Source organism: Leishmania donovani, chromosome 25, assembly GCF_000227135.1.
Source record: "Leishmania donovani BPK282A1 complete genome, chromosome 25".
NCBI lineage: Eukaryota > Euglenozoa > Kinetoplastea > Trypanosomatida > Trypanosomatidae > Leishmania > Leishmania donovani.
The window spans coordinates 577,893-602,216 of NC_018252.1; the positions used below are offsets into that span (position 1 = coordinate 577,893).

Sequence of the window (24,324 nt, forward strand, 5' to 3'; positions counted from 1 at the left end):
AGTCCACACACACACACACGAATATAGTCGCCCACCTCAGCACACTCAACAGGCAGATTTGCACCCCTGGGTATGTGTATGTGTGCGTGTACGTGCGCGCGCGATGCTGTGGACCTCTCTCTACACAAGAGCGCTACGTCAAGGCTTGGCAAGCGAATCATGGGAAAAAGGGTGTATGCAGGTGGGCGGGGAGAGGGGAGAGCACCTGCTTGATACCATGTGCCTGCATCTCACGACTGAAGATATGCGAGGATGGGAGGAGGGGGGAGAGGGGAAGCCAAAGAGACTGGCATATGGATACGTGTATAAAAAGAAAAATGCTTAATTAGAGAAGAGATGCCATCCGAACGTGTGCGTGGACGTCGACGGTTTTGCGTGCGTGCTGACGGTGGGAGGAGGAGCGGTGAGAAGGGGGCGGCTCGGGCCCACGCGTACCAGCAGAGATCCAGTAGAATCGAAAGAGTTGTGCACGCTCGCAGAGTTGGGCACGGTGTGCGTATGATAGGGAGCCGGTGCGAGTCAGGGCGGCAGCGCGACGTGGGGGGTGGGGAAAAGGACAGCGAGTAAGAAGCCCGTGCGCTTTTCCTCACCTTGCCTGCGCGCGGATTTATGCACAAGTACGTGAAGGTGGCGGTGGATGCTAGGAAATCGACAGCAGCAGACGAGTTCCCGGTGTGAGAACCAAGATGAGGCACTCACACAAGACACACACGCATGGTCTTAAAGACAGAAGAGGAGATACTGTTGCACCAGTGCACACTACACATATATGTGTGCAGCATTCACCTCTCACATCACCAGCTCGAACTCCGCGTTGTGCTGCTTCTTGCCCTTGCGCAAGTTGTCGCTGCGGTAGGTGCGAAAGACGTTGTTGCCGTCCTTGATCTGGTACAGCGTGTTGAGGCTCGTCGGTGTGCCAGCGTCGAAAGAGGCCACGTTCTTGAACACCGCGTTGTTCTTGTCAAGGCGCACAATGTTCACGACGACGTCCTCGCTGGACACCTTGGTCTGCGTGCGGAGCGCGATGACGTACTTCTTCTTTGGGACGTTGTTGCCGGTGCTGCTTTTCATGCGACGCGGAATGACGAGGTACTTGTGGGCCTTTGTGAACTTATAGTAGAGGGAGACAGAGCGAGACTCCTGGAAGAGGTATTCGGTGCTCGGCTCCTCCGGGTTCTCGCTGGAGTTTGCTACCACCTTCTGCTGCGAGCCGTTGATGTCGCCCTCGGAAATGCTGATCATCACGCAAGCGTACTTGCTGTCCGGGTCGCTGGTCGGCAGCCCGCGGCAGTCCTTCTGGTGCAGCGAAATGTACGCCGGAAACTGCGACGTCTTGTTCACGATGACCAGCAGCGCGGTGTCGCACACAAGGTCCTCAAAGCTGCCGATGACGCGGTAGTCATACCACGAACGGAACCAGTGACCACGGCGGAAGCACACGGAGCCGCTGTCGAAGAACTTAGACACATCGCGCCACTCCATCCAGAAGATGCCATCCGCCTTCTTCTGAGGACGGCAGGCGAGCTTGATGAATGGGTAGCGGTTCCACAGCGGACTGTCATCTCCCCAGTCCCCGGTCCACTCCACATGCGACCCCCACGGGTTTCGGATCTTCAGCATGCACAGCCGGTGCAGTGGGAAGTGTTTCACGTCCAGCACCGAGTACGCGTGGCCGATGTTCAGGCCGGCCTTCTCAAAGAGCGCCTCCAACTGGTTTGCTGAGCGCTGCTTACCAGCCATCTTTAGGGCGCCGTTCGACGGGGTGGCAATGCAGATCAGGTACTTCTTCTCGTTCCACCAGTGGAGGGAGTCGAAGAGCTTCTTCCGTGTATCGGTGTCCGTCTGCGCTGTCCTCCACATGTTGCCAAAGTCGTAGGCCGGGAAGCCGGTGAGGTCCTCGAGGGCTTGCCACGGGTATCCAGCCACGATCGCCTGGTACGAACCGAAGACCTTCGCGTAGGCCTTCTCTGCAAAGGACACCCACAGCTCGTTCGGGTGGTTGCGGTTGCGCGCGAACACCGGCAACAGCTGCACGCTGGGCAAATACGAGTCGATGATGATGGTGCGCCACCACCCGCTTATGTTCAGGTTCACGCGCCACGCACCATGCTTTCGCTCCTGGCTGCGGATGCAGCAGCCGTGGCGGTTCTTAAAGATGCCCTTGATGGCGGCGTCGTGCTCGGCCAGCGCCGCAAGTGCGCAGAGGTAGTAGCAATCCCCGAGCTGACCCTGGCTAATGTCCTTGGGCGAGATGTTGCCGAAGAGACGAATTTTCGGGTGCCACTTCTTCGGCAGGAAGTCTTCGGGGCGACGCCATGCGATCGTCTCCGGCCGCTTCAGGCACGCATCCGGGTCTGGGTCGATGCCAGGGCGGATCAGCGACTGAGAGGTGGGCGGAAAGGACGTGTCAACGTACATCTTGCCCATTGTCCGTGCCACCTTCAGGAGTCGATTTTGGTTGTTGACCTTCGGGTTTCTCTCGCGCAGCTTGCGCATCTCGGCGAGGTCGGCGCTGACCTGCGCTGCCGCTTTCTGACGCAGCTTCTGTCGGTACGCATCGGTGAAGGCGATGCCGGAGTACTTTACGTTGAATCCGTTCACCTCCTTGGTTTTCACCATGGCCTTGGTCTCGAGCGGGAACACGGACACGGTCGCGGTGCAGGCGCCGGAGTCATTCTTGCGCACGAGTTCTGTGTCGCTCATCGCGACGATGTTCGAGCCGTTGCCGAAGTCGGCTGTCACCTTCATCTGATAGTCCTGCGTGTCGTTGTAGAAGTACCAGATATCGCCCTTGACGATCTTGAAGAGGCGGCCATCATTGAAGCACGGGGTGGTTTTACCCGAGACAAGAGGTCTGCCGAGCTTGTACTCCGGCTTCGCGTCACAGCAGCCGCAGCAACCGTTGCCCATCTCCGTGACCTCCCCTGTGAGTGGGCCACCTCACTCTGCGTGCGACGCGCGTCCCTTTCACTATCTTCCTCTCGGAGGAACAGCGACCGCGACAACGAAGTGGCCGGCAAGTGTAGTGATCTGCGCTGCGGCAAGATTGATGGCACACACACACACACACAGAGGGAGAGGCAAGGGGAGGGGGCAGACAGGCACACTCACTCGACACATGCCAACACAGACAAGACCTAAAAACGAAGAGCGTCGAGGGAGAGGAGGGATGGGGCGGCTGTGATGACGCATCGCGTGGGTGAGCGATGATGCAGTAGATAGACGCGAGAGAGGGCGAGCGAGCGAGTGGCAGACCAGTTCGGTACGGCGTGTAAATCGAAAGAGAAAAAAGATGAAAACGGTTCCAGAGAAGATACACATAAACACAGCTGGGGGGGGGAGGTGAGGTGAGGTGAGGGGAGGGGAGGGGAGGGAGGGAAGGAATGAGGGGCGGCGGCGATGCTTGCGCACCCATGCTTTTATGTACGTGCCTGAAGAGGTGCGATTGGGCGGTGGTGGTTGGATGGATGAAAGGTGAAGATCAAGGGAGAAAAAGAGCAGAGGAGAGGTACGTAGATGCACGCACGCACACACGCCGCCAGCGTGGAGACACACAGCGAGGACGCGGCTATGGCATAGGAGGTATCGGAGAGACTGATCACGTCTACGCAGCATGCAGCGCTGCATTCATCATCTCTTCCAGCGCTGCGACTGCCTTAGGCGAAGGACGTCTTAATCTTCCATCCTGGCTTCATTTTGTACGTGTGCGTGCGCGCGCCTATAGATGTACTCCAGGCAATACAACACCGACTCCACACACGCACATCTGTGCCTCTGCACACGCGCCACGATGATCAGAGCTGGAGACGAGGGAGGGGGAGGGGCGGAATGGCGATGTTTGGGGTACGGAAGCCATCGCTGAACCCGACTTCTACGTAAGCGCAGCCACGCACAGACACACACACACGCACAGGGGAGGTGGGTGGATGCATGAGAAAAAAAAGGAGGGAGGGAAGACGGGGTACACTCGCTCGCATCATCGGCCTCAATGCACAGTGCGCCCTTCTTCCCTCCCTCTCTGCCTCTCTTCTACAGCACCTCCTTCGTCAGTGCAAGCGCTAAACGGAGAGACCGCGAGGCGTCTTGGTGCACCACTAGCTGCTGGAAGCAGGCGCATGTGTCGAGCGGGCGCTCCGCCATGCACGTCAGACGTAGCATGCTCTCTTGCACCTCACGCGTCTCTGCCCGCGCAAACTGCTTCGCAAAGGCCGTCGACCACGTCGCCATGCTCACCGTGACGATGCGCATCTGCAGGCTGGTTGCCTGATGCTGCTGGGACATCGCAGCGGGGGAGCTAAGTGCGTGCACGGTGGCAGCCACCTCTGGATTTGTTGAAAAGCCCAAGAGGTACTGGAGCGCCACCGCGGTGCATACGCTGACCTCGATCTCGCCGAGCTGGTGAAGGGCATTGGCAAAGAATCCGTGCAGCATCTCGGTTATCATGGCCTCCGACTCGGCTGCTGACTGCTGCGCTGCGGCGCCTTCGCCGAAGGCGCCACGACTAGTGAGAAAGAGCGCCGACGCCGCCTCCACGTCTTTGGTGAGAGCTGCACACTTTTCTCGCACGTATCGATGGAGGTCGCGGATGCGCGGGGTGGCCGGAATGGTGTAGTGTGCCGCCTCTGGGGTGGAAAGCGGCATTCGTGAACTCCGATCGGCCTTGTGAGAAGGACGACCACGCCCACTGGGTTGATTGGCTCCGTCGTCCCCGAGGACACAGCGGTGGCACAGCATATGGTGCAGCGCGTTGGCGATGGAGGCGTTGCTCACCTCTAGAAGCAACTCCTCAGTTGGCATGGCAGCGAGCCAGGCAAGAATTTTGGTGGCCTGCTCGAGTGGTTGAAAGAGACCGTGGACAATGTCATCACGAGAGCGAGGGGTCGCCCGACGCCACAGAGACCACCACACATGTGCCGAGCCCTTACCGCCACTGGCTCCACATTCTTTCTGCTGCCGTTGCATGCGCTCTGACAGGTAGTCGTTGTCGCTGAGGGACCGTGAGGGCCTTTCCACCGACGGCGAGGTAGTTGATTCGGCTCCGGCCGAAGCGACGAAGTCGCGAGGACTGTGCCACTGCACAAAGTCAGGAAAGCGCACGATCCGGCCCTCGTGTGCCTTGTTCACGTACAGGAAAAAGCACATGTCATTGTAGAGCGCGTCCGTCTGCAGCCACTCGACGCTGGCGCTCTCCACGGCGGTCGCGTCGAGGGAGTTGAGCTCCACCGCGCGTTTCACCACCTCATCCGCCGTGGTCGGCGGCTGTGGCAGGGGCGGAGGGACGCACAGCACTTCGCCGTTCGTGATGAGGTACCGGACCGGGCTTGCGGTCAGTGAGGTAGCCGCCACGTTCTCTTCCTCCTTCGTGCTCGCCGCGGGCGTAGCTGTAGTCGGCGAACCGTTGTCCTCCAATGAACGCAGGAGTGCCTCTTGCGCGTAGCGCAGCAGCTGCAGCTTCTGCGTCAGCAGCGGTCGACCAAGGTCGACGGGCGGGTCTTCTGGAGGCATGGCCAAGCAGTCCAAAAGGCGCTGCCAGCTCTTTTTTTTCTGCTCATGCGGGGCATCCAGCAAAAGTCGATGAAGGGCATCGAGGCACAGTCGCCAGAGCGCCTGCACATCTGTCGGATGCGGCACCTGCGTCGCACAGACGAAGGCGAAGCGGGCGAAGAAGGAGTCGGGGAAGTAACTGCGGCGCAGATCCTTTTCGTGCTCTGCGCCGCCTTTGCGTTGTTGCCTGTGCGGCGCGCTCGTCTCACCGGAGCAGCATTGCTGGTGCGCCTCCCACTCCCCCCAGAGACTGCGCAGGTGACGCGCCACCACTGCCTCGCTTCGCTTGCCGCTCAGCGCCGCGAGAGCGGCCCCAGGGGACTGCGGAAGGCCGGGGTCGCCGTCTCCGTAGACATTAGCGTCGTCGCCGCCACGGGCGTCATCGTCGTCGCCCGATGTCAGGGGTGCGGCGAAGCGCTGGATGAGGGACTCCTGCAGCGTCACTTTGGCATCTGCCCACTCCACAATACAGGCCGCCAAGTCGCGCAGCTGCGCCTCGCTGCAGCGGCCGCCGCTACGCTCGTCCGCGCCGCTTTCGTCTTTGTCGCCGGCGCCTTCGTCGTCTCCGGGCCGCTGCACTTGATCCGTGACTACACCTCGCCCACCGCTGCCCTCGTTGCCGTCACGCGCGGAGATAGTTCTGCGCGCCGCAGTAGCGTTTGTGAGGGACTCCAGATAGCCCCCTAGCAAAACCTCTGCGAGGTGCTCACTCACGCCATGCTGGATGTCCTTGTCGTCGCGCACCACTGCCTGCGCCGTAATGGAGCACTTACGCTGTACTGCCTGCGCCGCCGAAGCGCTGCTGAACGCCAGCACGGCAGGAGGTGCGGTCCCGGGTGCTGTTGTGGTGAGGGCGTACTGGAAGGGATCGAGGTGGCTGGCCCGTCCGACAGCTTCGTGTGCCTCGATATCTTGCAGCTGGTTCCACTGAAAGTGAAACCGCACGTGCTTCAGCGGAGGGGCGGCAGTGCCAAAGTCGTGGGTAAAGGCGCCACACAGGAGTCGGGCGTACTCGTTCTCGCGACGCAGCACGCTCTCCCAGGTGAGGGACGAGGACGCGGCAGAGAGCGGAACGCCGTCGCCGTCTGCGGCTTGGGCGTCGTCAGCGTGATTGCCGCCGCTGTTGGGCTTGCTGTCCGTAGACAGTCCATATGGTTGAAACTTCCACGGCACCGGCAGTACGTACTTCTTCCACAGGGACACGCAGATACCGTCGAAGTCGTCGCTGCGGATGCGACTGTGCTGTCCAACATGCAACTGGAAAAGGTCGATGTAGTCGGAGAGGGACTGACAGTGCTCCGGAACGCGTCCAAAGGCGTCCGCGAGGAATCGCGTGGTGAAGCTGCGTTGATGCAAGAGCAACCACTCAGCGGCACTGATCGTCGGAGACGGCGACGACGGGGGCACTGACAATGGCGGCAGCGCGGCACATGTGGGCAGCGGTGGAGCGACACCAACGAAGGTCTGCTTGTACGAGTCCCCGGCGGGGGCGAAGCACGGCGCACATCCGTCTGGGTAAAAGAACGGCGAGGGCAGCAGACTTGTCGCCAGGGCCTGTTGCTGATGTGAAGGCGGCGCACAACCAGGTGCTGCAGCGCGGCGGGATGCCGGGCACAGCCGAAGGACGCCACCCTTGACCCGGTTCTTCTGCTGCTGGAGCAGCATCTGCCGCACTGCTGTGGAGAGCAGCGACAGCAAATAGCTGGTTTCGCTCTCCCGGTACGACGCACTCACAACGGCCTTCTTTATGAGAAAGAAGAGTGGGGTGCAGTACTGCTGCATGATGGGATGAGTCGCATCGCGGACGTGCACCTCCACCGCAATCGACAGGTCCTTGTCGAGCGATATGGGGTCCGCCGCGTAGAGGGAGATGGTTCTGCCAAATACCTTCGACGCAGTAGAGAGGTTGGCCGCCTCGCCATTCACTGAGAGAGACGCGGGAGATGACGAAGTAGTCGTAGGCGACGCCGGTGACGAGGAGGAAGCTGCGGCACCATTCTCAATGTCTGCCCCGCTCTTCCTGTCCGCAGGTGCGTCGCCGCCCGCTGCCGCTGAAACGGGGGCCACGAGGAAAGACTGCAAGAGAGGTTCCCCGTCGAACAAGGCTGCCAGGTATTGCTCAATCACCTTGACGTGCTCCTCGAAGCTGTTGGCGCAACTGAAGTCCTCGATAAGGAGCGGAATCTCCTCCGATGGCGCCTCAGGCGGCGACTCGCTGCGCGTATACATCGTCTCCATGGCTGATACGCAGCAGGTGGTGCTGCTATTCTTGTGGTGGCGGTGCACAAAATGACACAGGAGGGGGACGGCGAAGGGTGGGGGCTGGGGCGCCTGGACGCGCCGCGAACGTCAGTTGCTATGACGGACTTGGGGCGACGGGGATTGGAGGAGGGGAGGGGAACGCACCCAGAAGGGGGGAGCTCAAGGCAAAGCTAGTGGAGATGTTCGACCCGCGGCAAACGGGTGTGGTGGTGGGCTGTGTGTGTGTGTGTGTGTACGGAGAACGGAGAAGGTGGGAGTGGTGGAAGTACGTACGAGGTTGATGTCGTTAGGGGAGGGGGTGCGATACGAGAGTAAGGAGGCGAGGGAGGAGGTGCCCATTGCGTCCATCAGCCTGTGTACCACTACCTTCTCCCTGCCCTAACCTTATCTGAATCCCCAATACTGGTTACTGCAATACTGGCAGGCAGCATCCATAAGGACGCTATTCAGCAGCTGAGGCACACTGCCATGCTAGTTGCCACCTTTGCTTTCCGCTGCTTCCCGCCCCCAACAGGAAGCGGAAAGGTGGGAGTGGAGGCTGCGCACATCCAGCTGTACTGCTGTGCGAGACTCCCCCCCTTCTCACCGAGTACCTCGTGAGGTGCTCTCTGATGGCGTGTAAAGAACGGTGGGTTTTTGCCAGAGAGCAGCAACGCATAAGACCACACACACACACACACAAACACACACACAGCGCACATACTGAAGCCCGTTCCCGCACCCACTCGCCTCCCCTCTCGTGTCCCTTGCCCCACCTCCCGCTCCCAGTCACCGAAGAGGCTTGGTGGATTGGTGGGAGGATGAGGTTCTTACGCGTCCGTGTAGCCGCTGCAGAGAAACACAGCGACGAAAAAACCCACGCCGTCTTCAGATATGTCGTCGTACATGTCGAGTGGCCGAGGCATAAAACGCAGCAACAGCAGCGGATCCGCCGACGATAGCCCTTCTGCAGCAGCTGCCCGCTCCTTGGCCAGTTGCACTTCAGTAATCTCATTTTGCAAGAGGCAAGAGCAGGGAAAAGCGCTGCCGTGACTCCCGTCGGTGCCGTGCTGGGCACCGTAGCTGCGGACGGCAGAGAGGTCGCACAGCGCACGCTGGGCCGCCGTCCTGGCACGGGCGAGACGCACGGAGGGGTAGGTGCAGAGGAAGTGCAAAACGTTCGCTTCGTTCTCTTCCAGCGTCGTGGTGCAGGTGCTGTACACAATTACGCCAGGCGACGCCGGCGAGCCGCGGATGTGGCGGATGCAGGAGTCGAACAGTTTGCGCTGGTAGTCGGCTGACCGTTGGATGGAGGCAATGGACTGCGCGTGGGGCATCAGCTTTGGCCGCAGACCCATGCCGGTGCACGGGGGGTCTATTAAGACTGCATCGAAGCTGTCCGTGTGTGACGCGGCGCTGCCGTCACTGCTTCCGGCTGCCTCGGTGAGCTTGCGCTTGAGAAACTTGTTCGTGTCGACGCAGTGAGACTCCAGCACCCGCGTCACGTATGGAACATCGGCTGCCGAGGTACTGTTCAATGAGGGCGACGCAGACGGCGCAGCGAGGTGGGATGCGAAGTGGCGGTGAAGGAGGCGCATTAGCTGCTCTTGGCGGGGTCGGCTACGCTCGCAGCACACCACTCGAAACGGTTCTGTGGCGGATGGGAGAGGGATCGCTGCCTCTGCCATCGCCGTCCTCTCCTGCTCGGCCCGCTCCTGCAGCAGCGACAGCAAGAGACTCGTCTTGCCCCCCGGCGCGGCGCACGCGTCGAGGATAGTGCACGGTGCAGGCGAGCGGCCCTGGTCCGCGTCGTCGCTGTGCGTCCACGCACGGCGGAGGGCGGCTGACGAGAGATGCTGGACCAGGAGCGCCACCGGAACCATGCTAGAGTAGTTTTGCAGGAAGAACGCATCTGCTGCCCTTTCTTCTCCCTCTTCTACGCCTGGCGATGGTGGTTGCGGTAGTGGTGTGCTGGTGCGCGCATGGCTGTCTTCGGTGTCCTTCATGATTCCGAGCAGAGCACGCAGGGTGGCGCGAGAGGGCTGCCCTTGCGGTGTCCACTCCATCTGCAGCGCGGTGCCATGGGTCGATCGGCTCATGACGGTTTTCCACTCCATGCACATCACACCACTGCCGATGCACACGAGAAAGGTAGAGCGGCCTGCCAGCGCGCCCACTTGCTGGTGTTTGTCTTGGTAATCGAGATCCATATCGAGGGGTTCGAACTGCTCGGCCGGGAGGGTGGCTCCGGTGGGCAGCGCGCAGACAAGACGACGCGGTGCCTCTGCACTCCCGTTCTGCGCCTCGTCTCCCGTGTCTGCAACGCGCTCCACGTAGAAGGCCACAACCGCGCGCTCTCCGGCGTGGAAAGGGCGAGAGGCCGTCACGATACCCGGTGCATAAAGGTCGCTGCCCCGCAGTACCGCCTCTGCCGCCCCCGCATCTACCACGAGAACGAGCGGTCTACTCGGCTGCTTACGACTCGTTTCTGAGTTTGATGTGCCTGTCGGCGAAGAGGAGGCGGTGCTCGAGGTGCGGAGGAGCGGCCACAGCGTGAGATGCTCTGTCTGCGGCTTTACACACAGGCAAAACGGCAGACCAATGGTGGCGAGACGTGATGGACGTGCGAAGCGGGAGGCCAAAGTCGCTGCAGCCGGGGTGGTGGGGGTCACCGTCGGCGACGACAGCGGGAACTCTTCAAGAAGATCAGTGAGGTGAGCCTCAATGCGGCTGCCGACACACCGCACGTTCGTCGTGATAGGTGGGACGGCGTACAGCACCTCGTGCGACACGGATGCGTCTCTCCAGCATGGCTGCGCACCAGAGATGGACTTGGGCGAGGAGGACGCGCCAGAGCAGAGGCCAAGTGGACCCCAGACGGTCTGCCGCAGATGCTCTGTTGTGGTTGGCGAAGAGTACTGGTAAACGTACCGCGCATAGGCATCCAGGCTAATCATGATTTTGTGTGAGGAGGAGGTTCGAGAGACACGGATGCAGTGGAGGGGGGGGGGGCTGCTTCTCGCCTTTGTCGTTCTCCTTGACGGTGCCACTCCGGGGCCCTTGCCAGGTCTCCTGTGAGAGGAGGATGTGTGCCCTGCCGTGCGCTTATGCTAAGGCGGTGGGAGAAAAGGGAGAGGGAGGGAGAGGCATGGGGGCGAGTGGACAGCGTGTGTGTGTGAGGGGGGAGGGGAGGCGGCGTCGCAAGGCAGCCGGTGAGACTGCCTGGCCTTCGCAGAAAATTAACTGCAGAACATAGCTTCGTATGTTTGGCACCGCCGCCAACGCTGGTCACAGGTCATCAGGGTGTTTCTCTGATGGCGGTTGGCGCAGTGGCGGGCAAAGACGGCACGGCGTGAGCGACGCATGAGCGATGAGCCGGGATGGGGCGAGAGGGTATTGCAATCACCGCACCGATGTGTGTTTGACTCACCTCATCCAAGCAATGTAAAACACAGCTGAAGAACATCTACGTTGGTGTCGGCTGACAGGGACGACGTTTCATCAAGTCAAGTCTGGGTCGCTCTGTCAGTGGACGTGCGTGCGCGTTGTTCTGCGGTCGCATTGGCGTGTGCCCCGGCCTTCTCTCCCGCCTGCACGAGCCAGCCCCTTCAAAAGAAGCCTCTCGCTACACACGGCTCAAAGCGATGTGTCGCACCGCATAGGAAGTAGGAGCGGGGCTCGGCATCTTGCCTCTGCAGACATCGCCGCACCCCTTCCCAGGCATCTACAGCGGCTACGCTTGACGAGGTGGCGGAGGGGACGGTGCCGCCCGTCGTACCGCCGCTGTCGTGCGGTCGCTGCGCGCCGATCGGAAGCGTGGAGGACGGCATGGAGGCGGAGGCGGACGTCGGTGTCGACAACAGATGACAGCTCTCACTGCCGTCGTCGTCGTTTGCGTGCTCCATCATGCGCAGGACACTCGTCTCCGAGGCGCCAATGAAAACGGTGTCCGCCTTGCGCAGCTTCCGGTGAGGCGGCCGAGCTGCGTTGTCGTTTTCCTGCGGCGCTTCTGTTTCAGAGGAGGTGACGAGGGAGCTCGAGGCCGCCGCAAGCGAGAAGGGGTCAACAACGATCTCTGGACTCAGGGCGGGTTCGACCGGCGCACTTGTCCTCCCTTCCGCCGCCGCGAGTGTGCTTGAGTGCGGTGCAGAGGACTGCACCAGTGTTGACTGCTGCTGCTGCTGACCTTGCAGAGTCGCAGGTGGCGTCATGTGTACCAACGCTTCACACTGCTCTGCGACGGAGTCGTTCACGGAGTGCAGCACACGCCCCCTGCTAGTGCTCGTGGTCTGCGGGATAGGGCGTTTCAACAGGGGCTGTGGAGGTGGCTGTGGAGAGGAGGGCATGCTCTCCATGGCGGCCTGCACCTGTGTTGCAAAGTCAGTGTCAGGTGACTCAGGTGGGGCTGGAGGGGCATGATGCTGGGCCGACTCCCGGACCGCGACGAGGTCATCCTCCACCACCTCGTATCTACCTTCGTCGCGTGTCGCTGGCTCCACCATGGCGTGGTCGCTGCCGAACAGAAGAGCTTGCACCTCCGCTTCCTGCACCGCGTCCCGCTCTCGCTTGCGCGCTTCGCGGTGCTCGACGGCGGACTTCACGAATTGGTGCAGTGCTGCGTGGTAGGAAGCGTGTGCCACCCGAGTGCAGTGCCAGGATGCGCCGTCAAGGTACTCCTGTGCTTGCTGCGCACACTGCTGGGCGGCGTACATGATGTGCCCCAGGACGACCTCTCCGAGGGAGTCGATAAGGCGTGCGCAGCGCTGCGTTTCCAGCCGCGTCTGCAAGGCTGCAACATCCTCCTTGATCATTTCTGCCGACGTAGCAAGCAGATAAGCGGCGGAGCCAGCTTTCACCTCGGCGACACCTGCCAACGGCGACCGCGCACCTTCATCCTCGATGCACACGCTGTCTATGTCGTGCCTCCCGCTCTGCTGCTCTCCATTCGGGGCTCTGGCGGCTTCAAAGAGGGTGTCGGCGAGCCGTTGTAGCATCTGCGCCACCTCGCGCGACTCCGTGAGGAGCTCAGGCGCGTTGAGCAGGTAACTGCGCACACAGTACGACTCTATCGCTTTTTCAAGCCCGCTAGGGAGCGTGTGGCTGGTAACTACGCGGCGCAGCGCCGCCTCATGATGCTCAACGAACGCACCTGCGACGCGTTGGCAGCAGATGTCCTCCAGCACCAAGTCTCCATGAATGAGGTCTATGAGCGGCTCTATGAAGGACTTGAGAGATGAGGACGAAATTTCCATTGACGCGCTTGTGTCCGAGAGAAGCAAAGAAAGATGAACTCGTTTCGTGGCGAGGAGTTCTGGGTGTGGTGGTGTGCTGACCGGGTAGCGTGTGGGTGCCACCTTGGAGAGGGTGCGTACGCGTCCGTCAGTGTACGTGTGTGTGTCTGTGCGCCGCTAGCTGTCTTGGCGTATATGCGCGCGTGCTGTGCCTACGCGTGTATCAATGAAGCTTCACGAAATGAGCTCTGCCGCGCGCTCGGCACCGTCTACCCACGGCCCAGGCACCGTTTCGAGAGGGCGAACGTAGCAACAGAGAGGGAGAGATGGTCAAGTGACAAGGGGGTAGGAGGAGGCCAGCGTAGCCGACCGCGTGCCACACGCACTAGAGTGCCTACTACAGTCACATTGAGGGACACAAAGACACATGAAGAGGGTCCCGTGTAGCCAACCACCACTCCTAAAAGGCGCGGCGCCCCCATTCTTCGGCATCCCTCCCTCCCCCGACTTGGAGGGGGAGGAGAAGAAAGCAGATCGACGGTGGGGCGGACACAGAAGGGGGGGGTCTTGCGAGAGACAGGCAGGGGGAGAGGGTTAGGGGCAACAAGGAGGTATGCATGCGGACTCCACGACACACAGACTGCAGGCTAGCGAGCGAGGGAGAGAGAAGACGGATGCGTGATAGGAGAGGAAAAGGGGCGTGGTGGGCGGAGCCACACAGAACGCAGCGTGGTATGCAACAAGAGAAGCGTCAGGAAATAGTCGCGTAGGGAAGGCAAAGAGCCCAACACAACAAGAACAGCGAAAGCGAAAGTGTTGGCGGTGGTAGTGGTTAATGCAGACAGTGGAAGAGTCGGGGGGAGGATGCGGGGAAGGGTTAAGGGTAGAGATGCATGCGTGTGCATCTGTGCAACACCGAAGCCTCCCTCACTCTTGGCGCTCGGCGCACAAACCGCGTCTGCCCGAGCTGATCTCACATCCTTAAGAGCGACCGCACCACGTGCGCGGCAAACCAGTGGTTGTGGCACGCGTCCGTCCACAGTCGTGCTCGCCCAGCGAGAGTCGACGGGCGCCTCGCTACTATACGGCGCGGAGACGTGGAACATATATAGAGCAGTGCGCAGCGAGGCTGAGTCAGCTGCTGGCGGACCGCTGCCGGTGCAGCGGACACGTCACACAGATTGAACTGGGCACCCAACATGACGTTCCCGCTCTCCTCCTTTCGGATGTCGTCTGCAACGTCGTCGGCATCGCCATCGCAGATGCCGAGCGATGATGACCTGGCTGGTAGTCAGCGACACATCACTGCCCCATGCTTGACGTCAGCGTGTGACGATGCTGGCCTACTCTGAGTTGCATCGCCCACCAACACACGCGTGCCGAAACCGGTCTGCTCCGCCTGCTTCAAAGAGAGAAGGCCACCTGCGCGATAGGAAAAGACGAGCCGATGAGCGACGGAGGTATTACGCATCTCATATAGAAAAGAGATGAAGCGCTGCACGAGCGCATCCGCCTCGGTGACGGGCAGCGGTTGCACATCACAAGTGGTGTCTTGAATGGAGAGAGCTGTCCTAACAGCCTCGCTCCACGGGATGGCCAAAGGCGCCTCGGAGAGGAGACTTGATGCTCCCGCCCACTTGCCGCCCGCTACGTGCTTCTACGCTTGGGTGCGAGCGTGTGTGCGTGTGTGTCTTGTACCTGTGCGGCGAGGAAGGGAACGATGGGTGGTGGTGATGACGGCGCTGCTCGATTTCGAAGCACCGTAAGGAGAGAGGAGAGAGGGGGTTTGAGGATATCAGGGCAGCGGTGCACACAGACACAGACACGTACATACGCATGGATCGCTCCGTCCATGGCGGGGAAGAGGGGTCGAGGGAGAAGGTCCTGGGACGGCTGCGCGCACGGGCGCCATCCTTCGACGGCTTCTTTCTTTGTTTTGTTTGCCGTTGGGAAGGGGAGGGCGGAAATAATGGACGTGAATGGCGAAGAGACCAGAAAGGGAAGGAGGAAGGAGGAGAGAGCGAGGGCATGTGGGCAGAAAGCGAGTGATGGGGACACACACATGAACATGCTCTCACACACATTTGCGAGGGGAGATGCTAATGAAGGAGGGAGGGGAGGGGGCCAACCACGATGCATCGGTCGCAGCGGTCCTGGTCCTCTTTCACTTCCATACTATACTACTCGCTACTCCCCCCTTATGCGTGCCGTTGCTGCTTCTCTACTATCACCACCGGATTGGTTTGCACGCCGACATTGACCCTGCGCGGCGATGGCGAGTCTGAAAACTGGAAGGTGTTGGAGGAGGCTAGAGTCTTTGGTAACCCGGCCACCACATGCGCGCGTTGCTGCTGCTGTCGGCCATGCTGGGAGATCACAGTAGATGGGGGGCGCGGCGGAGGCAACTTCATTGCCAAGGGGCTACCGTTGCTGCTGCTGCTGCTCCCGGCACGCGCCATCGCCGTTGACAGATCCACCAACGTCGACGCTGAGAGGAGCTCGACACGGCTGCTTTGAAGTGTGTTGCTCTTGTCCTCCAGATTCGTACTGTCGGCCCGCACGCCGCGTCCCTGTGAAGAGGTGGAGATGGCGGCGATAGCGTTGCGGCTGCGAGCGCCGCGGGGCGAGCTGCTGTCATCGATGCTGTGGGCCTCCAGAGCATTGAGTGGTGCACTTCTGGGCGCTGGCGCCGGCACCGGTGGGCGAGGGGGACGCTCCAACGGGAGAATCGCAGACGGCGAGGTAGCCGAGAGCTGCTGCTGCCGCTGGATGGAGAGGTCCCACTGGCTATGGTCATCTTTGTTGAAGATGCGCATGATGGACTGCACCATCGGAGATGCGAGGATGTCGCAGCAGCGCGGCCGCTTTGCGGGATCAAGCTGCAGCATGGCCTCCAGCAGTCTGAGCATTTCAGGCGGCCTGGCGTTGGCCGAGTGGCGTGCCTTGTCAAGGTTGACACTGCCGTCCTCGTGTCGCTCCGGCAGCGCGCCGTCGAAGGCGAGGTAGTGCAGCACCATCCCCAGCGACCACACGTCGGAGGCCATCGTGTGATGGTTCACGTACCGCTCGTTGGCGCCGCGTGGAGAGGCGGTCGTCTCGAGGAGCTCCGGCGCCATGTACTCGAGCGTGCCCGTGCCACCGGACCGGTCGTACAAGATGTCATCCAGCAGCGCCGCCGTGCCAAAGTCGCTGACCAGCACCCGTGGCGGACGGTCCTTCGTCGCGGCCAGCAACAGGTTCTGTGGCTTTAGGTCGCGGTGCAAGATGTGCTTCTCGTGAAGGTGCGCCGTGCCGGCCACGGAGCTGAGGAAGAAGTACCACACGGCGAGGGTGGAGAGATTGTTGCCGTAGCGCTCCAGATACGTGTCAAGCGAGCCAGCGGACGCGTACTCCATCAAGATGAAGAGACAGCGCACGGGCGGACCAAAGTCGGCGAGCTGTGCCTCCTCCACCCAGCTGTGCTTGTACTCGACCACGTTGGGGTGCCGTCGCACCTCCTCGAGAATGCGCACCTCACGCAGCACCGACTGCAGGTAGGTGACCTTGTCGCCGACTGGAATCTTCTTAAGAGCGAACTCGCCGAGGTTAACGCCACACATAACGTGGCGACAGAGGTAGACTCCTCCGTAGGTGCCGCGACCCAGCTGACGGAGCTCCTTGAAGTAATGACGGTAGTAGCCATTGTTCGGCGACGGCGTCGCAGCGGTGGGGGAGCAGACGGGCGAGCCGCTCTCGCACGACGGCGACTCCTCTTTCCCGCCCTCCATCTCTGCCGCCGTCTTCTCGCTGCTGTCACCCTGCTGCAGCAGTCGCACCTGCGAGCGCATCCCTGTGCAGGTGATGGGCCACACGTAGGAGTAGTGCGGCACGGCAGCTACTTTGCACACCAGCGTCCCACTCGAGTTACCACCTCCACCACCGTTGTCACTGGCAAGCGCGGGTGCCAGTGCAAACGGCTGTCTCGCTTCCACCTTCTCGTCTCTCGGGCTACCGATTAGCGGCGATGGACGGTAGTCCTCAATGGCAAGCGGTGCCGATGCACCGCGGGCTCCCGCCGCTATGATGAACGAGGGTGGGGGCAGCGCACGAAAGTAGTGCGAGGTGAATGCAGCAGCTGGTGGATGTACGGCCGTGATGTAGTTGCCGCTGCGGTTGGTGCCATCACTGCTGCTATCATCGAGCCCAGCGGCCGTGCTGCTCCTGCTGCACAACAGCTGCCCAGCAGCAGCGCCACCATCCCCTGCGCCCTCAGTGTATAAGCGCGGGGACGTCGATGGTTGCTGCTTCTGCTGTTCATCCCCCTCATGCGAGGGCGGCGGGAGCAGTTTCGGATGGCTTGGTGAGGGCTGTATCGACGATGACCGCGTCGTCGCATCCACGCGGAAGAACGTCGCCGGGTCGAAGACGCCTTCGCCGTCGTCGAAGACGTCGTACGGCCGAAGGCAATGCGGACACACTCGTTCCGTGCTCAGCGACAAAGGGGCCAGCTTGCCATACGGGGAGGGCCCAGAGTAGTAGCCAACGTCATCACCGCCAACACCCGTGTTCTTGCCTTCTTGGTCGGCACCGCCCACTCTCGGGTCACAACGTTGCGGTGCGCTGACGCCGACGCCGACGCCGCTAGTGCCCGTGAAGGGCACCACCGCCAGCGCCATGGACTGCGCCGCCGCGGTGGACGCCCCAGGGTAGCTTTCGCTTACCTCGGCGGGATGAGGATGCACTTCAGAATTGCCGTCGCCGCCACGTCTTGAAGCTGCTGCAGAATCCTCCCGCCCTTGGAAGATGGGCACCAGATTCGACGACGCTGCCGAGGTGGAGATGAGGGCGGGGCTTGAGGAGGGCTCGGCGATGTTGGTCACCGCAGACATCGAGTTCGGCGAGAGCTGTGGAAGGGCAGGGCTTTCGCGACCAGTGCCTGTGCTTACTCGGTGATGCTGATAGGCAGACGGCGGGTTTGTGGGGTGCTGCTGCTGCTGCTGCGGCAGCGGCTCGTACGCGTGCCGTTTTGACGACGGGTTCATGTGATGCCGACAAACCCGCTTTTCGCCTCTTTGTGCCGCGGACTTGAAAGCAGGCAACAGTTCTTCGGGTCGCCGCTGCCCGTTCACACAGTGTGCGCGCACACGTGTTGCCGGGCGGACGAGCTGAGTAAATCAACGAGTGTATCGGCCTGTCTGCTATGAAGAATGCCCGCCGACTGTATACACTCGCGCTTGCCAAGGCAGAGGAGTGCAGAGGCGATTATGAAAGCACCAAAGAAAAACGACGCTGTGCTCGATGCCACGCCACTTTCGACTGCCGTGGAGACGAGGAGCCGAGCGCAACATGAGAGGCAATGTCGAACAAACCGACACAGAGAGAGAGGAGTGGTGCGATGATGGGTGTGATAGCCTGCAGGAAAGAGGTGCCCCGCGTGCAGGTGCAGTCCTGAGCACCGATGCACATCAGTGTAGCCGTCTCCCCCCTTTCGCCCCGAGCTGTGACGTGACGTGCAAGCACTGACGTGGATGACACCGCGTGCGACGCCACACCGCGCTTGCGGCGTGGGTATCGTGACGACTATCGTTCGCTTGCCAGCGCGAAAGGGAAGAGATTGAGTTAGGAGGGGGGGGGGCGGGGGGCAGGGCAGGAAAGGCTAGGCGGCGTAGGGATTGACGTGCATCCGCTGTCCACGTCGCGCATACCCCGTGAATCCAAAAGCGAAAGAAAAAAACGTAGGTCGCCTTGATCACCAACGCCGCTGCCAACGACTCGCGCCTCCATCTATGGAGTGCTGTGGATGCCGTCTCTCTTCAGGCTTTAAAGCAGCGATAGATTCTTGTTCTCGTCAATCGTAAGCCGCCACGTACCCAGCTCGTGCATCGCCTTGGCCAGCACTGTCATGCGCGTGAAGAAGTCGATGGTGCGCGACTCCATGGAGTAGGGACATCCATCAATGGCAAGCGCCTCCGTCTCCACCGCGTCGTCGCTGCCCTCCTCCGCCTCCTCTTCGCCTTCGCCGCTCGATTCAACGGCCGCGCTCGGCTCGCTCTCGCTAATGGAGCCATCGGCCCACGCCGGCATCGGCACATCCACCTCGTACACATCCTGCACGCGAATCCCGTCATCCGCTTTGTCTACGTAGCTCAGCGGCAGATCAGTGTTAGCCGGCAGGAGGCGGTGGTAGAGGACGTGCGCCACCGCCCACTCCCCCGTATCCACAATGTACACCATCCGTGCCGTAACGCGAAAGGCCGGCGGCGTAGGCGATGATGGGTCGGACGAGCAGGAGGACGGCTCTCCGCCTTTCTGTGAGCCAACAGCCGATGCTCTGCTGGAGTGCTCGAGCACCATTGCGACCTTTTTCTCCAGAAGCTCGGCTGTCGCCCATTCCATTGCGAACCCAATCACCACCGGAGAGAAGCGCGGTTGCGCCGGCGCTGCGTCTGACCCCTCCCCTTCCGTGTCTTCTCGCAGGAGCAGCTGAGGGGGATCACCAGCCACGCTTGCATTCGGAAGTACCACCGCGACATACGTGCATTCTGCGCCGGACTCGAACTCGTCTATCAAACGCTCCTCCGTCTCCATGGAGAAAAGAAGGGGTTTGAACATGTAGAGGAGGTGCTGTGTGCTGCGTGTTGCATTGGTGGCCAAGTTCCGACCCACACGTCGAGCGCTGCGTCGCTGCCGGCTGAAGCGCTTTGCATCGAACATGTACAGCACATGGCAGCTCAGCAGGAGCCGACTCAGCACCATGTTGGCGCCTTCCGTGGCCTCCCAGGCATCAGCCACATTCGGGCCTGCACCGCTCATCACTGCGTCGCTCACCCCGTGAAAGCGCACCAGCGGGGCAAAGGAGTCGCACTCGGCGCAGTAGAAGACGACCAAAGGGCAAGCCACCGTTCCCAGTGAAGCCATGAAGCAAACATGGCGGCTTGCCTCTTCGGCCGCCACCTCGCATACTGCAAGGTCTTCAGAGAGCATATCATGCGCTGCGCCACAGTCGCTGCTGCTGCTGTCTTCCAGGATGCGCAGGCACGTCGCGTAGCGCGTCCGATGCTCCTCAAGGTGCGCCCGCAGGCTTCCGGCGTCTCGGTAGTCAACGACGACTGGTGGTGACACCCCTGGCCCAGGCGGCGGCGCCCTTTCAATGCTCTGCTGGAAGCAGCGAAGACAGTGCACATGTGGACCGTGACCGGGCGCCGGAAACACTTCCTGCTTGTGCACCTCCCGGGCATCGCAGCATCGTACATCGGGGATGGTGTGGGCGTCAGGTTTAGCCCAGTAATACGCCGCGGCGCCTTCCCGCAAGAGGTGGGCGCAGAGGGGAGGGAGCTGTGATGACTTGGTGTCGACAGAGGCGGCCGATGCCTGCACAGTCAGCGGCACGTGCTTGTAGGATGGAAACAAGCGTTCTGCCTCGGCGTGTGAGATGCCCAGCTGCGCCGCCATCATGTACAGGAGCGCGGTGTACTGTATCTCTGTGATGGGTGCGGCGCCCGCATCGCTTCCGCCGTCCACCGCGACAGATGCGGAGGCCTCCGGAGAGGCGGCGTCAAACAGGTGAAACACATCAGCCCTCTCGAGCGGGTTCATATCGGAGTGCGACATGAAGGGGAGAGCGCACAGAGAGAATGTGTATGTGTATGTGTGTCGTCAGTGATGCGGTGAGTCGCATCCGTTGTTGTGCTCCGACTGCTGTCACTAGGAGAATTGGGTGCCTCCTCTTCCAGTATATGAGCAGAGAGATACTGGTGCACGCAGGCGCACACACACACACACACACACACTCAGGCGCTCGGAGACACAATTTCGTTCTGACGAGGTAGGCACTCGTACGCGCAGAATGAGCGTTGAAGTGTGGAGGCGGGGGAAGGAGAAAGAGATAGAGAGAGGGAGGGGGGTGCGAAGAGCGCAAGACAGGCAAAACCTCACCTTGACGAGCCAGACAATCAACATCGGCACCCTTTCTAGCGACGCGCGGGTACACAGAGCCAGCTCCATTCCCAGTCGCCTCAGCTCCTCCACAACTTTGTCTTGCCATTCTTCCGCGCTGCTTTTTGTACAATGTACCGCTTCGTGGGGGTTCCGTTCTCTCATAGCCATCCGCTGATGTCCAGCCTGAGCGCGCGCACCGACACCGACCAGCACATTTTCGGGCGTGCACATTTCTCTTGCGAGGATCTTTATGAAGGCGAAGACAGGGGATGGAAACTTCTGCGTGATCTTTAACACCATGGCGGCGAGGGGTGGGTGGGACGGAGGTGAGGGACCTCCTCAAGGGTTGTGTGGGGGTGGCGGCTGCAGTGACACAACGACAGCGACCATCAACCTATACTCTTGATCATGCTCCCACTGCCGCTCTCCTACTCTACTCGTCAGCTCACAATACCCTATATATTGATCAACAGACAAACACACACACACACACCTCTATACACAGCTAAATCCTTCCAGAGACGCCCATGGAACAATCAGGGAAACCGCACGACTCTGCCTCTGACCGCCCATCTTCCTCACTTGCAGCTGGTGACAAGGGTGCGCAGGCGGTTCAGCGCCGCTCCGATCTCAAAAACGCGTGGCAAGGCGGTGAATCCGAATGGCAGGTAGCACGATGCCGTCTGCAGCTCCAGCCGCGCTTGACGTAATCGACCTTCGCAGTTGTACACGAGGCGACCAAAGTCGGAGAGGTTTGACGCTGGTGCACCGGCAGCTGCGGCAGCATCGACAGACAGGGCTTTCAGCAGCGATGGCGGGTATTTCGAACGAGGTGCCTCCTCCCGTTGCCATTCCGCTGCAGCCGCGCTGCCGCTATCGTACAGCATCGCGAGGCACTGCGCGATGGCATTCAGCTGCCCCTCTTCCACCAGCTGCTCCAACAGCGTCACGTTGATGTCCTCGTCGGCTATGCGTATGTGATCAATGCCAGAGCCGCTGATCTTGATGCCTCGCCCATTTCCGCCGTAGCCGTGGTGCTGCTGCTGCTGCTGGCTTTGCCGTCCAAGCCTGCCGAAGGTGTCGGCGTACACAAAGCTTCGCCGAGGAGGGAGGCAAAACGCGGACGTTGCTGGCGGCGCTGCCGACTCCACAAGCCCAACACCGCCGCCGCCGACGCTCTGCGCTGCAATCGCCTTGGCTCGCGCCGTGGCGTCCGTCACCTTGTACGCGTTCAACAGCAGGACGACATCCGCCATGGGAAAGTACTGCCCCGACCCTCCCACAACCATTATTACGGAAACACCGTGATGATACATCAGGTCACGCGCGCGGTGCACAAAGCAGGTGATCGGCTCCTGCGTGCGCGGGACGAGCTGCTCCATGAGCGGATCGCGGTACATGAAGTTCGCCGCCGACGTGTCCTCGTCGAGCAACAACGTCGTCGAGCCAAGCTCCAGAGCCTCCATTATGTTGGCGGCCTGGCTGGTGCTCCCACTCGCGTCGGCGGTGACAAAGGCAGTCGTATTGTCGCGGTAAGGAAGGTTTGTGATGAAAGGCGATATGTCGGTGCCGTGCACCGCGCGGCGGTCCTCGGCACGAATTTTGACCGCTGTCGGGTCCACCACGACAAAGGTTCGACCATCATCAGGGACGTGGTTGTACACGCCGAGCTCCAGCGCACGCAAGAGCGTTGACTTGCCATGAAAGCCGCCGCCGGCGATGAGGGTGAGACCGTGCGGCAGACCAGCGCCGCTGATAGCGCGGCCCGAGTACGGCAGCTGAAATGTGTGCTGCAGGGTGGCCGGGGACGAGAAGGCGACAACGCTGGGGCCACTCAGCGGCTTGTCGGAGTTGCCTGCCGCACGTGGCAGTATGGCACCATCGGCAATGAAGGCCGCGAATCCCCACTCTCGCAGCTGCGCGCGCAGCCACTCCTGGTCATGCACGCACGTGACATGTGCCCACAGAGCACGGTGGTCGCAGCGCAGCACGTTCTCCTGGAAGACTGGAAGCACCTCTGAAAAAAGAATTTGTCGAATGCGTTGACTGTCGATGCGCCGACCGTGGCCGGGCAGCTTCACACGGAAGTACACATGAATCCAACCATCCGACGCGCCATCGCTGTCATTTGCCTCGCTCGCGCCCAGCAGCTGCACGGCGCTGCGGGCGATTACGTGTTGCGATTGGTGGATTATCTGCACCGCACCACTGGTGTTTGGGCCAGCCGAAAACCCACCTTTAACGCAGCGAAGAATAAAGTCCTCGGCCGCGACGCGGCGACACGCGACATCCTCCGGTGGGAGAGGATTGCCGAGGGCTGCGGCAGTGACCCCGGGCGGTGTGGAGTGCGCCGAGTGCAGCAGGGTGTGCGTGGCAAAGGGCGCTGGCACGCTCACGCACACCTGACTGCCGGGGGCAAACGGATCTGGTTGGATGCGCACAAATCGGATCGACACCGACGCAGGGTCTGGTCTCATCTGTCGTGTGAGGCTGTACGTGCGACCGGTGAGCTGCTTCAGCTGACTGTAGTTGCTGCCGTCCACATCTCGAAGAAAAGACTCGAGGGCGACGAGGGGAAGGGGCGGACCCGCATGGCACTGCGAATTGCTTTCAAAGCCTCCGCTTCCCCTCTCGGTTTCGTCGTCGCCAGAGGAGTGGGACCGGTATCGTTCACCTCGCTGCTGCTCCTCGTTGCGGTTCATGTTGCCGTCGGACACGGCATCTGCGTAGCTTCCACGACCGCGACGAAAACCGTCTTCGCCACCACCTCGGTAGTGTCCACGGCCACGGGTGCTGCCGCCACGATAGTACGATGACATGGCCCGAGTGCCGAGGGCTCTGCCGGGGTATATATGATGCGTCGCTGCTGTGTTGCCGGGCGCCTCTCTTGCTGCGGTGGGTTTGGAGGACAACCACAGGCAGCGAGAGAAAGAGGGAGAGAAAGGTGTTCCGGGAGGGGGGGGGTAGAGGCACAGATACGGAAAACAAAGAAAGGTGTTGTCGAGACAGTCTTCATGCGTCGCTCGTTGGAGGAATAAAACGAAGAGAAGCAAGGGGGCGTTCGTGAAAAACACACCGCCGCTACTTCTTCCACCCGTGTGCTACTGGGAGACTTCCTGTTCCTCCCAGCGCTATCCTTTCGCCTCTGCAGCTTACTTTGCTGCAAAATCAGCCGCCGGCTCGCCGACACACACCAGTGGTGCCTACGGAGGGGGCACCCGCGTTACCGTCTCGATCGCCATCCCCTACATCCCTGAACCACTTCCAAATCGATTATTTTCGTGCGCACCGTATCCCTTTCTCTGCCATACAGCATGGGGACAACGGCCCAGCCACAGGCCCCCACACCGCGTGGCGCCAAGCAGCCGTAGACACGCGCCGCTGCAGAAAT

General features: G+C 61.2%; 7 protein-coding genes across 7 annotated transcripts; all 7 read right to left on the reverse strand.

The window, feature by feature from the left end:
* Positions 1–789: 789 nt before the first annotated feature.
* LDBPK_251540 (calpain family cysteine protease-like protein) lies at positions 790–2,910 on the reverse strand (the record flags this gene model as incomplete). Its single annotated transcript, XM_003861436.1, has 1 exon — positions 790–2,910. The coding sequence occupies one exon, from the start codon at positions 2,908–2,910 to the stop codon at positions 790–792; it is 2,121 nt and encodes a 706-aa protein (XP_003861484.1).
* Positions 2,911–4,029: 1,119 nt separating this feature from the next.
* LDBPK_251550 (hypothetical protein, conserved) lies at positions 4,030–7,782 on the reverse strand (the record flags this gene model as incomplete). The annotated part of the gene is made up of 1 exon (XM_003861437.1): positions 4,030–7,782. The coding sequence occupies one exon, from the start codon at positions 7,780–7,782 to the stop codon at positions 4,030–4,032; it is 3,753 nt and encodes a 1,250-aa protein (XP_003861485.1).
* Positions 7,783–8,615: 833 nt separating this feature from the next.
* Positions 8,616–10,742, reverse strand: LDBPK_251560 (hypothetical protein, conserved; the record flags this gene model as incomplete). The annotated part of the gene is made up of 1 exon (XM_003861438.1): positions 8,616–10,742. The coding sequence occupies one exon, from the start codon at positions 10,740–10,742 to the stop codon at positions 8,616–8,618; it is 2,127 nt and encodes a 708-aa protein (XP_003861486.1).
* A 651-nt stretch (positions 10,743–11,393) lies between these two features.
* On the reverse strand, positions 11,394–13,037 carry LDBPK_251570 (hypothetical protein, conserved; the record flags this gene model as incomplete). Its single annotated transcript, XM_003861439.1, has 1 exon — positions 11,394–13,037. The coding sequence occupies one exon, from the start codon at positions 13,035–13,037 to the stop codon at positions 11,394–11,396; it is 1,644 nt and encodes a 547-aa protein (XP_003861487.1).
* A 2,177-nt stretch (positions 13,038–15,214) lies between these two features.
* On the reverse strand, positions 15,215–18,037 carry LDBPK_251580 (protein kinase, putative; the record flags this gene model as incomplete). The annotated part of the gene is made up of 1 exon (XM_003861440.1): positions 15,215–18,037. One exon carries the CDS (start codon positions 18,035–18,037, stop codon positions 15,215–15,217), a length of 2,823 nt encoding a protein of 940 aa, XP_003861488.1.
* A 778-nt stretch (positions 18,038–18,815) lies between these two features.
* LDBPK_251590 (hypothetical protein, conserved) lies at positions 18,816–20,606 on the reverse strand (the record flags this gene model as incomplete). Its single annotated transcript, XM_003861441.1, has 1 exon — positions 18,816–20,606. One exon carries the CDS (start codon positions 20,604–20,606, stop codon positions 18,816–18,818), a length of 1,791 nt encoding a protein of 596 aa, XP_003861489.1.
* A 905-nt stretch (positions 20,607–21,511) lies between these two features.
* On the reverse strand, positions 21,512–23,752 carry LDBPK_251600 (hypothetical protein, conserved; the record flags this gene model as incomplete). The annotated part of the gene is made up of 1 exon (XM_003861442.1): positions 21,512–23,752. One exon carries the CDS (start codon positions 23,750–23,752, stop codon positions 21,512–21,514), a length of 2,241 nt encoding a protein of 746 aa, XP_003861490.1.
* Between the last annotated feature and the right edge of the window lie 572 nt (positions 23,753–24,324).